The following is a 12,258-nucleotide window of genomic DNA, read 5'->3' on the forward strand; positions in this document are numbered from 1 at the left end:
CATGTCAACCGCCGAAGGTGAAACGTCTCACGCATTTAGGTTGTCGCAACGATTCCACCACGACGCTGTAGAATTCATCATGCTGATTGGTGCAATGGTGTTGATAATATTGTGATGTGAGCATGTGAATACTAACGCCATCTGGTACAGTATGTGACCTGGACGAGGAGCCGGTGAAGCTAAAGGACGTGCACAGAGTTTGCGTAAGCCACGGTTTTGCCGACTAAAATCATTCAGGAAGGACGAGTCCAACATTTACTACATCTATACCGTTCCTGTCTGATGCTATGACAACAATGATAATGATGATGATGATGTTTATCCCACACACACACCACACTGACACCGACTGACCCCAGAGATAGTTTTCTGGACCCTACCACTTTTTATATACACCTTGTTCCGCCTGAGTATTCGAGTAGGGGATGAATTACATGCATTTGTAAGGCTTGGTGGAGATTTCACACTGCAGTGTAAACTTTTGTGTATGTTTGAGTGTTACAAGTACAAATGGGACTCGATATGAAGCTACAGGACTGTCTGACATGTATAAACAAAACTCATGTCATGATAATAAAAAATGTCAAAATGTAGCACCAGTGGAGCACTTGCAGTTTTATTGTATTGTAAAAGAAGTGAAGTGTGTGTGTGTGTGTGTGTGTGTGTGTGTGTGTGTGTGTGTGTGTGTGTGTGTGTGTGTCAGAATGAAGAGAATTTAGTTCAAAAAGACATTTCTGATCAGATCGGTTATGACAAGGTTAAATATAAATGAGTGGACTTTATGTGATTGGCTGAGTCTCCCTGATCAACCAGTCCAGCCCCTCCTTCCTGCCCTGTCGCTGCAGTTCGGCTCCAACCGTCTCCCGGCACTGCTGGTGGTAATCATTCAGCCAGTCGCGCTGTGGGAGGAGAAGCATCTTTATTTATAAAATAAACTTCCAGCATTTATGGTATGTTTAAAGAACACAACATCATACCTCCTAACTCTACAAACACTTATCTCTGTGACACCATAAACCTGGCCCCGCCCATCAACTCTCTGAAACCACCCACCTGGCCCCACCCCTCAGCATTGACACCACCCAGGTGGCCCCACCCATCGGCTCTCTGAGACAACCCGCCTGGCCCCGCCCATTAGCTCTCTAACACGACCCGCCTGGCCCCGCCCATCGTCTCTCTGACACAACCCGTCTGGCCCCGCCTATCGGTTCTCTGAAACCACCCACCTGGCCCCACTCATGAGCTCTGACACCACCCATCAGCTCTGCAACCACCCGCCTGGCCCCACCCATCAGCTTTAACACCACCAGTCTGGCCCTACCCCTCAGCTCTCTGACACCAACCTCCTGGCCCCGCCCCTCAGCTCTCTGACACCACCCGCCTGGCCCCACTCATCGGCTCTCTGACACCACCCGCCTGGCCCCGCCCATGAGCTCTGACACCACCCATTAGCTCTGACACCACCCGCCTTCCCCCTCCCATCAGCTCTGACACCACCCGTCTGCCCCCTCCCATCAGCTCTGACACCACCCGTCTGCCCCCTCCCATCAGCTCTGACACCACCCGTCTGCCCCCTCCCATCAGCTCGGACACCACCCGCCTGCCCCCTCCCATCAGCTCTCAGAAAAATTTATCATTTTCGAATTAATTTTAAACTGTCATTTGCATCTAATGAAATTGAAAATGTATTTTTTTTTTGTGAGAGTCAGAGGGGATCTACAGAGTAGTTAAGGGATCTAACTACTACCGAGTTCTTCATTAACTTTTTATAGCTCACATTACACCAGCAGAAAACTCTGTCATGTCGTGCGTTAATTAAAACTCTATAAATAATGAATGTCATTGTGTGTTTGCACCTCCTTCTGCGTCAGCAGCTCCATGTCAATCATCTTCATCTGAATGGGGACAAGAGTCAGGGGCTCGAACGTCAGACTGCCTCTGTTCCTGTAGTTATACTGAGAGAGAGAGAGAGAGAGAGAGAGAGAGAAATATCATAAAGCATTTCCATGTTTCCAAAATAACATGCAGTAAAACAATCAAACCTTTAAACTGATGTCTGAATATTTCAAGCTGCAAATGCTTCATTGTGGTTAGAGATGTGTGTGGGTGTGAATTTAAGGCGTAAACATGATGACTCGAGAGCTTACTTTAGGCTTCGCAGGAACGACCACCACGACGTTTTCCAGTCGGATGCCGAAGGAGCCGTCCTCATAATATCCAGGCTCTTAAAAATAATTTCGCATTTTTATTTTTGCGTAAACGTGCAGAGGTGTAACAGTGTAATGATGGTGATGATGAAGATGATCATCGTCATCATTATTAGTTATATACGGAGATATAGAAAAGAATGAAATGCAGCCCAAACTCTGTGTGTGTGTGTATGTGTGTGTGTGTGTGTGTGTGTGTGTGTGTGTGTGTGTGTGTGTGTGTGTGTGTATACCATCACTGAGGATCATTCCGGACTCCAGTGGTTCATCTGCAAAAGTTTTGTAGCTGATGCCACAGGGTCCTTCATGGACGTTGAGGAAGCAACCGACTCCGTGGCCGGTGCCGTGCAAGTAATCCAGTCCGGACTCCCACAGGGCGGCACGCGCAAATGAATCCAGCAGGTGACCTACACACACACACACACACACACACACACACACACACACACACACACACACACACACACACACTTACTTTAATAACATATCTCCTGCTCTTCCAGATGCCGTTTTTATTTCCATGCAGTCACTGACACCTCATTCGATTATTCTAGCTAGCTATGAGATACGGGTGCTCATGGAGGTTAAAGAATATATGAAGAAGTCAGAAATGTGAATTCACAGTGAGTTAAAAACACACGCAAATGTACAGAATATTTCGTAAGAACTTGTTTTTACACTGCTATATGGGTGAACTGTAGCAATGACACACATTCGCATGTTTAATATGTAACTCTGGAGCATGTGTGGGAATAAAGGATGTCATTTATTTACTCTGATCACCTAACATCGGATATCCAGGTACCTTTAGTTCCGTTGGGGAAAACGGCAGCGCTGACGGCGATGTGGCCCTTCAGGACGTACGTAAAGCATTCCTGAAAAACAACAAAAGTAAAAGAAGAGCAGGTGCTGAATAAATAGTGCTGTACACGTCACATCCAGCAGATGGAGCCAAAGGACACTGAGTGCCTATGGCTGAGGTTAGTCCTCTAATCTAACATGACTTGATATTATGATAGATCATGTGATACGGAACAAGCGCGGTCACCTTCTCGTAGTCGTTTGGAGTCCCGAAGTGAACCGTACGCGTCACGTCCGTTGTTCCATCCCTGTACATGTGAGGCAGTTGAAAACGCTACGTTAATCATGTGCACGTTTCTCAGATTTGTACATCTTCAGCCGTCTAGTACGATCTTCCTAAACGTGTGTCCTGAGTGTGTGAGGATGTTTGTGCGTACTTGTACTGCGCTCCAGAGTCAATCAGGTAAACTTCATTCAGAGACAGGGTCCTGTTAGTCTCAGGAAGTGGCCTGGTCACGCGAAAGAAATGCCATCAGTGAGCCTTGTCGTGTATTAATATATCAAATATTAATCCGGTTCTGATCAAACGGAAAGGCGGCGTGGCTCAGTCCAGGATGTGTGTGTGTGTGTGTGTGTGTGTGTGTGTGTGTGTGTGTGTGTGTGTGTGTGTGTGTGTTTTAAATGAGGACGTGTGACACACCGGTAGTGAATGATGGCACCGTTTGGTCCCACGCTGGAGATGGTGGGAAAACTGAGGCCGACAAAATCCTTCTGTTGACTGGAAAGTGCAGAAAACATATGAAGAATTTGATGCAAAAGTGACATCAAATCAAAAGGTACCTTTTATTTTTTTTTGGTAAATGAAACTCACCTGCGCAGTTCTTCGGCTTTATCCGCAGCCGATATCTCAGTCACTGTACCTTTAGGGATCTTTTTCAGAAAGAAAGAAACAAACAAAGCAAGAAAGAAAGAAAGATGGAAAGAAAGAAAAAAGAGAGAAAGAAATTCAGAAAGAAAGAATTTCAGAAAGAAAGAAAGAAATTCAGATAGAAAGGAAGAAAGACAGAAAGAAAGACAGAAAAAAACAAGAGCATAAACAAGCAAACACACACTCATGTGGTAAACACTCTTGTAATGCCACCAATGTCATGGTGGGTGGGTGTGTGTGTGTGTGGTGCATGTAGTGAAGTAGATCGACTTGTTTCCCCACATCTAAAGAAGGGAATAATTTTAGAGTCAGCTTTAGGTTGTAACTAGTGACTGCATGTACAGTATCTGACAGAAGTAAGTACACCCCTCACATTCATGTAAATATTTTATTATATCTTTTCATGTGACAACACTGATGAACTGACACTACAGTGTAAAGTAGTGAGTGTTCAGCTTGTATAACGATGTCAATTTGCCGTCCTCTCAAAATAACTCAACACACAGATATTAATGTATAAACCGCTGGACATGAAAGTGAGTACACCCCTAAGTGACGATGTTTAAATTGGACCCGATTAGGCATTTTCTCTCCCTGGTGTCATGTGACTTCATTAGTGTTACAAGGTCTCAGGTGTGTTAAATTTGGTCTTATCGCTCTCTCACTCTCTCATACTGGTCACTGGATGTTCAACATGACACCTCATGGCAAAGATCTCTCTGAGGATCTGAAAAAAAAAAATAAAAAGAATTGTGGCTCTGCATAAAGACGGCATAGGTTATAAGGAGATTATAAGCCGAGACCCTGAAACTGAGCTGCAGCACGGTGGCCAAGACCATACAGCGGTTTAACAGGACAGGTTCCACTCAGAACAGACCTCACCATGGTCCAACAAAGAAGCTGAGTGCACGTGGTAGCATTGCTGCAGAGGTTGAAGGGGTGGGGGTGGGGGTGGGGGTCACCCTGTCAGTGCTCAGACCACTGATGCTACACACTGCATCAAATTGGTCTGCATGGCTGTCGTCCCAAACAGTTTGCTGAAGACAAGCAGACTAAGGACATGGATCACTGGAATCATGTCCTGTGGCCTGATGAGACCAAGATAAACTTATTTGGTTCAGATGGTGTCAAGTGTGTGTGGAGGCAACCAGGTGAGGAGAACAAAAACAAGTGTGTCTTGCCTACAGTCAAGCATGGTGGTTGGAGTGTCGTGGGCTGGGGCTGCGTGAGTGCTGCAGGCACTTGAGAGCTAGAGTTCATTGAGGTAACCATGAATACCAACATGTACTGTGACATACTGAAGCAGAGAATGATCCCCTCCCTTCATAGACTGGGCCGCAGGACAGAAGTCTAACATAACGACCCCAAACACCAAGACGACCACTGATTTGCTAAAGAAGCTGAAGGTAAAGGTGATGGACTTAGCATGTCTCCAGACCTAAACGCTATTAAGCATCTGTGGGGCATACTCAAACGTAAGGTGGAGGAGTGCAAGGTCTTTAACATCCACCAGCTCCATGATGTCTTCATGATGTTGATGTACTGGTGAACTCAGGCAGTGCTGTAAAATAATGGTGGCTACACAAAATGTTGACACTTTCGGTCCAATTTGTACATTTTCACTTAGGGGTGTACTTACTTTTATGTCCAGCGGATTAGACATTAATGTCTGTGTGTTGAGTTATTTTGAGAGGACAGCAAATTTACACCGTTATACAAGCTGAACACTAACTACTTTACACTATAGTGTCATTTCATCAGTGTTGTCACAGGAAAAGTTATAATAAAATATTTACATGTATGTGAGGGGTGTACTTACTTCTGTCAGATACTGTACATGATAAAATAATACAAATTAAAAAAAATAATAAATGTTATTTTAAAAATTTACTAAATAATAATTAAATTTTTTTTTAAAAAAGTAAATTTATTTATTTATTTATTATTCTATAGATACCTCTTTCTCCAGCCAGGCAAAAAGCTCACACAATGCCACGGCATCTCTAATCTGAAAGAGATAAAAGCAGGTGCTGATGACGTATCCGACCTCAGCGGACATCTTGCGACGTTTAATCGCCATGATTTAAAAAGTGTACACACATGCGCGTTCTTCATGCCCTGGATTTCTGTGGGGTTCTTCACTGCTTTGGCCAGACACAGGGGTGTGTATGGGATTGGAGATCTGTGGATCTGGAAAGAGACGACACATAGGTACAAGAATGGTTTACATGCATGTTTGCGTGTGTGTGTGTGTGTGTGTGTGTGTGTGTGTGTGTGTGTGTGTGTGTGTGTGTGTGTGTGTGTGTGTGGGACGGACCTTCGGGATGGCCTGGGTGAGAGCACAGCTGGCCTTGTCGCTGATCCACACCTTGTCTTTAGGGCAGAGAGTAGAGCATACGGCCTTCAGCTCTGCGTACACGCTCTCGTACGGTAAACACTGAACGCTCAGCTCAGGCTTGGCGGCCGAGTCCAGCTCCAAGTGCTGTCTCACCACCGGGTCCTCCACCCGCGTCGTGTCTATGAACAGCCTGACAACAGGATTGCGGTTAGTGCATTGGAGCATCCGGGTTTATTTGTGATATTTCGCTGCTCCGTCAGCTTTTGGTTACCGTATACTGCTGATCCCGATGATGGCGTAGGCGAAGAACACCGGGTTGTACTCGATATCTGAGCCACGCAGGTTAAAAAGCCCTGGGAATAAGACAAGTCTGTTTATTACTGACCTGTTTTGTGGAAAGTAAAAGTTCTTGTACAGTAAATGACTTAAAGTGTGATGCAGAGCTCATTCATTCATCCATTCACTCATTTTCTACCGATTATCCGAACTTCTCGGCGTCATCGGGCATCTCAGGCGTCATCGGGCATCGAGGGAGGATACACCCTGGACGGAGTGCCAACCCATCACAGGGCACACACACTCTCATTCACTCACACTATACAGACAATTTTCCAGAGATGCCAATCAACCTACCATGCATGTCTTTGGACCGGGGGAGGACACCGGAGTACCCGGAGGAAACCCCCGAGGCACGGGGAGAACATGCAAACTCCACACACACAAGGCGGAGGCAGGAATCGAACCCCCAACCCTGGAGGTGTGAGGCGAACGTGCTAACCACTAAGCCACCGTGCCCGTGTCCCCGACCCCACACACACACACTAGTCAGCTCCATGGTAACAGTTACTGTTCTATTCGCAACACTCTCCCTTAAGCCTTTTCTTTAGCAGATCTTCTAAACTGTTGTTTTATTGATTAAGGTTGTTTTGTTTTTGCAAGTTTAACAGACGAAAAGTGGTGGATTGGGCATGAGGGGGTGTAAACTTTTGCACTCGCGGGAATGCAACAACGTTGTATCCTTCTTATTATCTTTTGTTTTTCTCTGAGTGTCTGCCTCGGCTCAGGAATGACTAATGCGCTCGCTCTCTCTCTCTCTCTATCACACACACACACACACAAACTTAGCTTGCTCGCAATTAAACATGTAAATAAACGACATCAGCACCCACTTTTAATTGTGTTTAAGTGAGAGGAGCCTGAGAGCTGTGTCATGATCTTGTTACTTCACACACACTCACACACAGACACACCGAGGTGTACAGATACACACATGCGATCTCGTCCAGAGCCGTCACCACGAACCAGGAGATCTTCCTCTCCGCCATCTTCCCCCTCAGCTGCACGATCTTCTCCTGCCAGCTCAGACCTGATCACAGGAACACAAGCTCATTAGAAAGATCCATATTCTATTTATACACATATTTATACACACGTGTGTGTGTGTGTGTGTGTGTGTGTGTGTGTGTTAACCGGTATAGCTAAGCCCCAGGACGCTGAGCGGATTGCTGGGTCGAGCAGGTCGGTCCTCCCAAACTGCGTCGATGAGATTTTCTTGAACGGCAACCAAACTGTGTCCAGCACTTTTCAGAGTTTTCGCCATGCTTTTCCACTGATCTAAAACACACACACACACGCACATCAATATTCTTGCCATGGTTGTCTACAAAATCTGTAGCTTTACTGCACTTATTTTTCAGAAGAACTCCTAACCAGCGGCGAAGATCCAGGGGTCGACTCCAACGTTGGAGTTTTCCGGCAGGATGCTGATGAGCCAGTCCTCCTGCGATGGCGTCTCCTTCAGACCTGGAGACAAGGAAGAGGACGTTCGAGTCCGGGTGGTTGGAGTCACATGGTGAATAAGACGATCAAATTTTACAGGGCAACCACGCGGATCCTAACTGCTTTACACTTAAAAGCTAAATTCATTCATTTACTAACAGAGGATGATTTTTATTTATTTTATTTTTTTTAAAGGAACCACAATTTATCGTACCCATCTTCATCAGAGTCCAGTTGTTGTCCATCTGTTGGCTGGCCTGCAGGAAGTAGCGTCCATCTGTCCACATGGCGGCGTGCTGCTCCGTCACGATAGCAGTGCCTGAGACACACACACACCATAAAAAATATAGTTTTCATCATAAAAAAGTAATAAATACACTAAAAAGTGACTCAGATTGAGTCTCAGTCTCTCGCGCACACACACATACCTGCCGATCCGTTAAACCCGCAGATAAACTCACGTCTGCAGTCACACGGTGCGATGTATTCACTCTGTAAAAGACAAACAGCTTGACGTGGTGGCAGTGAAAATAAAATGCAGTCTTACTTTTTTTTTAGCGAATACATACAAAAAAGATGTTCATTCATTCCTTTTCTACCACTTATCCGAACTACCTCAGGCGTCATTGGGCATCGAGGCAGGATACACCCTGGACGGAGTGCCAACCCATCACAGGGCACACACACACTCTCATTCACTCACACACTCAGGACAATTTTCCAGAGATGCCAATCAACCTACCATGCATGTCTTTGGACCGGGGGAGGAAACCGGAGTACCCGGAGGAAACCCCCGAGGCACGGGGAGAACATGCAAACTCCACACACACAAGGCGGAGGTGGGAATCAAACCCCGACCCTGGAGGTGTGAGGCGAACGTGCTAACCACAAAGCCACCGTGCCCCCCCAAAAAAGATGTGATAAGCGATATATTATCCTCAAATATTCCAGTGTAATGATGAATAATGCTGTGTATCATATCAGCAAAAAAAAAAAACTCTGTGTGTGTGAAAGCATCAATTCCTCAACAAAAATAAATATCATCTAATAAGTAAGTATATGATAAAATAAAGAAATAATGAATCACTTGTAGGCCAATTAAACAGAAATGTCAGATGTGTGACAGGTGAAGGGTGAAGTGAGCCACGACTCGGGCTTCATGAGTAATCAGATCTAATTAGGGCTAATCTCAACTGTGAAGTGTGTGTGTGTGTGTGTTTGTGTTTGTGTGTGTGTGTGTGTGTGTGTGTGTGTGTGTGTTACTGTGCTCTCAGAGGACAGTATAATCAGATCAGATAATCAGGTGATTTCACAATCGCACAGCCTGAGATGTGACACGTATATATAAAGACAGTCCAACGTATATATAAAACATTCATGGAGGAATAATAATAATAATAATAATAATAATAATAATAATAATAATAATGAAATAATTTCATCCTAAAAAATAAAAATTCTCAGATCTTAAGCAAAATCTTTTAATTTTTTAGATTTGAATGGGGGTAAATTGTGGGTGTGTCTTATGCATATTACATGCAAATGATGTGCAAGTGTGGGCGGAGCTTTATTCCAAGCCACTGAAGCTGATTTATAAAGTTTAAGCTGCTTATGACAGTTTCTTGAATCAGAAGCAATTTTATCTGTGATGTCGTCCCGTTCACTTCGACACAATCGAGAAAAAAAATAATAATTACACAACGTCGACGACACGACGTTACTGCGTATTGCAGTGTCCCGCGTGTTTTAATCCTCTAACAGCTAATAATTCTTGGATTTTGTTATGCAACAATCAGCTAACGATGGTGTTCTGACCTGATGTGCGTCTCCTGAAGGGATGATGTACGCCTGGATGGGCTCGGTGTAATATTTTCCGTTCTTCATCACCTGCCTCAGGTTCCTCAGCAGCTCCACCGTGATCTTCGGGGACATGGTGGCGTCTACACACAATACACACTTCTTTAGCACTTACACTTCGAATAATAAAAAAAGAAAACTGTGATAATTATTAAGTGCAAATCCGTAGCCCTCGTGACAATCTGAACATCTAACTTATCCACTGATCTTCAGAAATATGTTAACTCCTTAACTATAAAGGTCGCACTGATGACTAGAAACCTTAACTATACAGTTTTTAAAATATTACCTGTGCTCATGGTCGGTTGTTTTTTTTTTTTACCCTGTTTTTCTCTGAGGTTCGAGATCTGTCAGTGTGTGACGAGTTCAGAGTCTGACTGTAGTCAGATCTTTGGTCTTAAAGACTCATAAAATTTCCAACTCTCTAGTTAAACATTGACTTACTGTAATACCATAAATGCCAGTGAGAGAATACAATGTTTTCATAATGTGCAAAATAGCATTATTATTCATACAAAATACTGTAATTAATACAAAAAAGAACATCAATGGAAAAACAGCTTTATCCTGCATTTGTATTAACAACTCACCACAATTATATTCCCAGCTTCATATGTATAAGTGCTGCATTATGAGAACTGTCAGTCATCACATCATCTGTATATGTTACACACACTACTGCTGCTGTACATTGTACAAAAGCACAATATTGCACAATACTGTTATTTGCACTACCATGCACTGCTCACACTTTGTGAACATAACTGATCTGTCATATTCTGTATTCATATTTATATTTATTCACTCGTACTGTCTATATTGTCTCACATTGTCTGTACTGTCTTGTCTTCTATAGTGTTTATGTCTTGTATAGTCTGTTTATATTTTGTCTTTTATAGTCTGTATTGTTTTGTCTTGTATAGTCTGTATTTGTCTTGTATAGTCTATATTTGTTTTGTCTTTTATAGTCTATATTTGTTGTCTTTTATAGTCTGTATTTGTCTTGTCTTGTATAGTCTGTATTTGTCTTGTCTTGTATAGTCTGTATTTGTCTTGTCTTGTATAGTCTGTATTTGTCTTGTCTTGTATAGTCTGTATTTGTCTTGTCTTGTATAGTCTAGTGTTATTTATGTCTGTACTTTTGAGAGTCACAAACAGCTGGAAAAAAATTCTGTGTGTGTGAACACACTTGGCCAATAAACCTGATTCTGATTTGTCCTATATGTAAAATCAGTACAGCAAAAATTCTATTTTTTTTAAGCTACATCCCAAATGTCTTTCTTTTCAAGTCTAGTTGCACTTAGAAGGGTGCAGAGGGTCATGACGTCACAGGCTGTGTGTAGTGCCCTTATATAGGGAGCGAATAGTCAGTGAATGAGAGTTAGCGATCTGCGTCGTCCAATCACATTAGTGAAAACACCACGGCGGTCTCTCATTGGCTGGATTTGTGTGTGACGCTGCATAACCAGGAAAAACAAAAACAAGCTGTATAAATGCTAAACTAATTAGATAAACATCGGCTATTACACCACGCGATGTCATGAAGCACAAACTACGACAAACTGCGCAACGATTAACGATTGTTACGTTTAGCTAAGTTAACGGATTTAGTTTAATTTACTGAAGAAATCCCGCCCGTCGTGATTTCAAATAGCACTTGTGTTAGTGTATAAATAGTCGTCTTTAGGAAATAAAAACGTTTACAGAATCTCGAAAGTGACACCGATTTAAGAATATTTCTTATTCAGATGTTTGTTTGTCTTTTACTTTAGCTGAAGAGAAAGGAAAGCATGCACGCGCATCGCACCACACGCGCGACAACAGCACCGACTCGAATCCGAACCCGTTAACTTTCCCCGTATTCCGCTGTGTGTGCAGTTACCTTACGGAAGAAAGACCGTCTCGGTATCAGAAAGCGCTCCTCAAAACTCTACAAGTGCCTTGTGTTCATTTAGGATCAAGGAGGCCGCCATGTACAACGTCGACGTGTGCGGTCACGTGGTGTCCTCGCGCTTCCAGTAGCGTCTCAGCGCACGAGACTCGCCTTCTTTCATGCTAATAAGCTAAAAACAAAAACAACAAACAGAGCCGAAATGGCGGCAACAACCGGAACCGAATCAATAAACCAGACACTTTAAGCGAATATTTAGCTTGTTTCTACTTAGTTTAGCTAATAACGTGAAAAATAGTAAAATTAATGAATAATTTATTTATTTTTTTGGTTGTTTACAACGCAAGAATATTCAGATCTAGCTAAAACTTTAAGCTAATTCTTCAGGCTGTCAATAATTTCGAAAATGATTGTAAATACATGTTTATACACACAAAAAAATCTACATTTGAAAGTT

The 12,258-nt window shown here is 43.3% G+C and overlaps 1 protein-coding gene across 3 annotated transcripts; it reads right to left on the reverse strand.

Moving 5' to 3' along the window:
• Positions 1 to 640: 640 nt before the first annotated feature.
• xpnpep1 (X-prolyl aminopeptidase (aminopeptidase P) 1, soluble) lies at positions 641 to 11,951 on the reverse strand. 3 transcript variants are annotated; one of them, XM_027168662.2, is made up of 20 exons: positions 11,793 to 11,951; positions 9,869 to 9,993; positions 8,482 to 8,545; positions 8,268 to 8,372; positions 7,985 to 8,077; positions 7,745 to 7,888; positions 7,545 to 7,640; positions 6,546 to 6,627; positions 6,254 to 6,464; positions 6,037 to 6,126; positions 5,894 to 5,944; positions 3,880 to 3,938; positions 3,709 to 3,786; positions 3,446 to 3,517; positions 3,256 to 3,316; positions 3,013 to 3,082; positions 2,441 to 2,614; positions 2,148 to 2,224; positions 1,857 to 1,955; positions 641 to 899 (listed from the first exon to the last, which is right to left on the reverse strand). In XM_027168662.2, the coding sequence occupies exons 2-20, from the start codon at positions 9,983 to 9,985 to the stop codon at positions 780 to 782; spliced, it is 1,863 nt and encodes a 620-aa protein (XP_027024463.1). In that variant the 5' UTR covers positions 9,986 to 9,993; positions 11,793 to 11,951; the 3' UTR covers positions 641 to 779. The 3 variants fall into 3 exon arrangements, with proteins under 3 accessions (XP_027024463.1, XP_027024464.1, XP_027024462.1); XM_027168663.2 differs by having other exon boundaries at positions 11,798 to 11,945; XM_027168661.2 differs by lacking the exon at positions 11,793 to 11,951 and adding an exon at positions 10,200 to 10,343.
• Positions 11,952 to 12,258: the final 307 nt, after the last annotated feature.

The sequence above is a fragment of the Tachysurus fulvidraco genome, chromosome 1 (genome assembly GCF_022655615.1).
Source record: "Tachysurus fulvidraco isolate hzauxx_2018 chromosome 1, HZAU_PFXX_2.0, whole genome shotgun sequence".
Taxonomy (NCBI): Eukaryota; Metazoa; Chordata; class Actinopteri; order Siluriformes; family Bagridae; genus Tachysurus; species Tachysurus fulvidraco.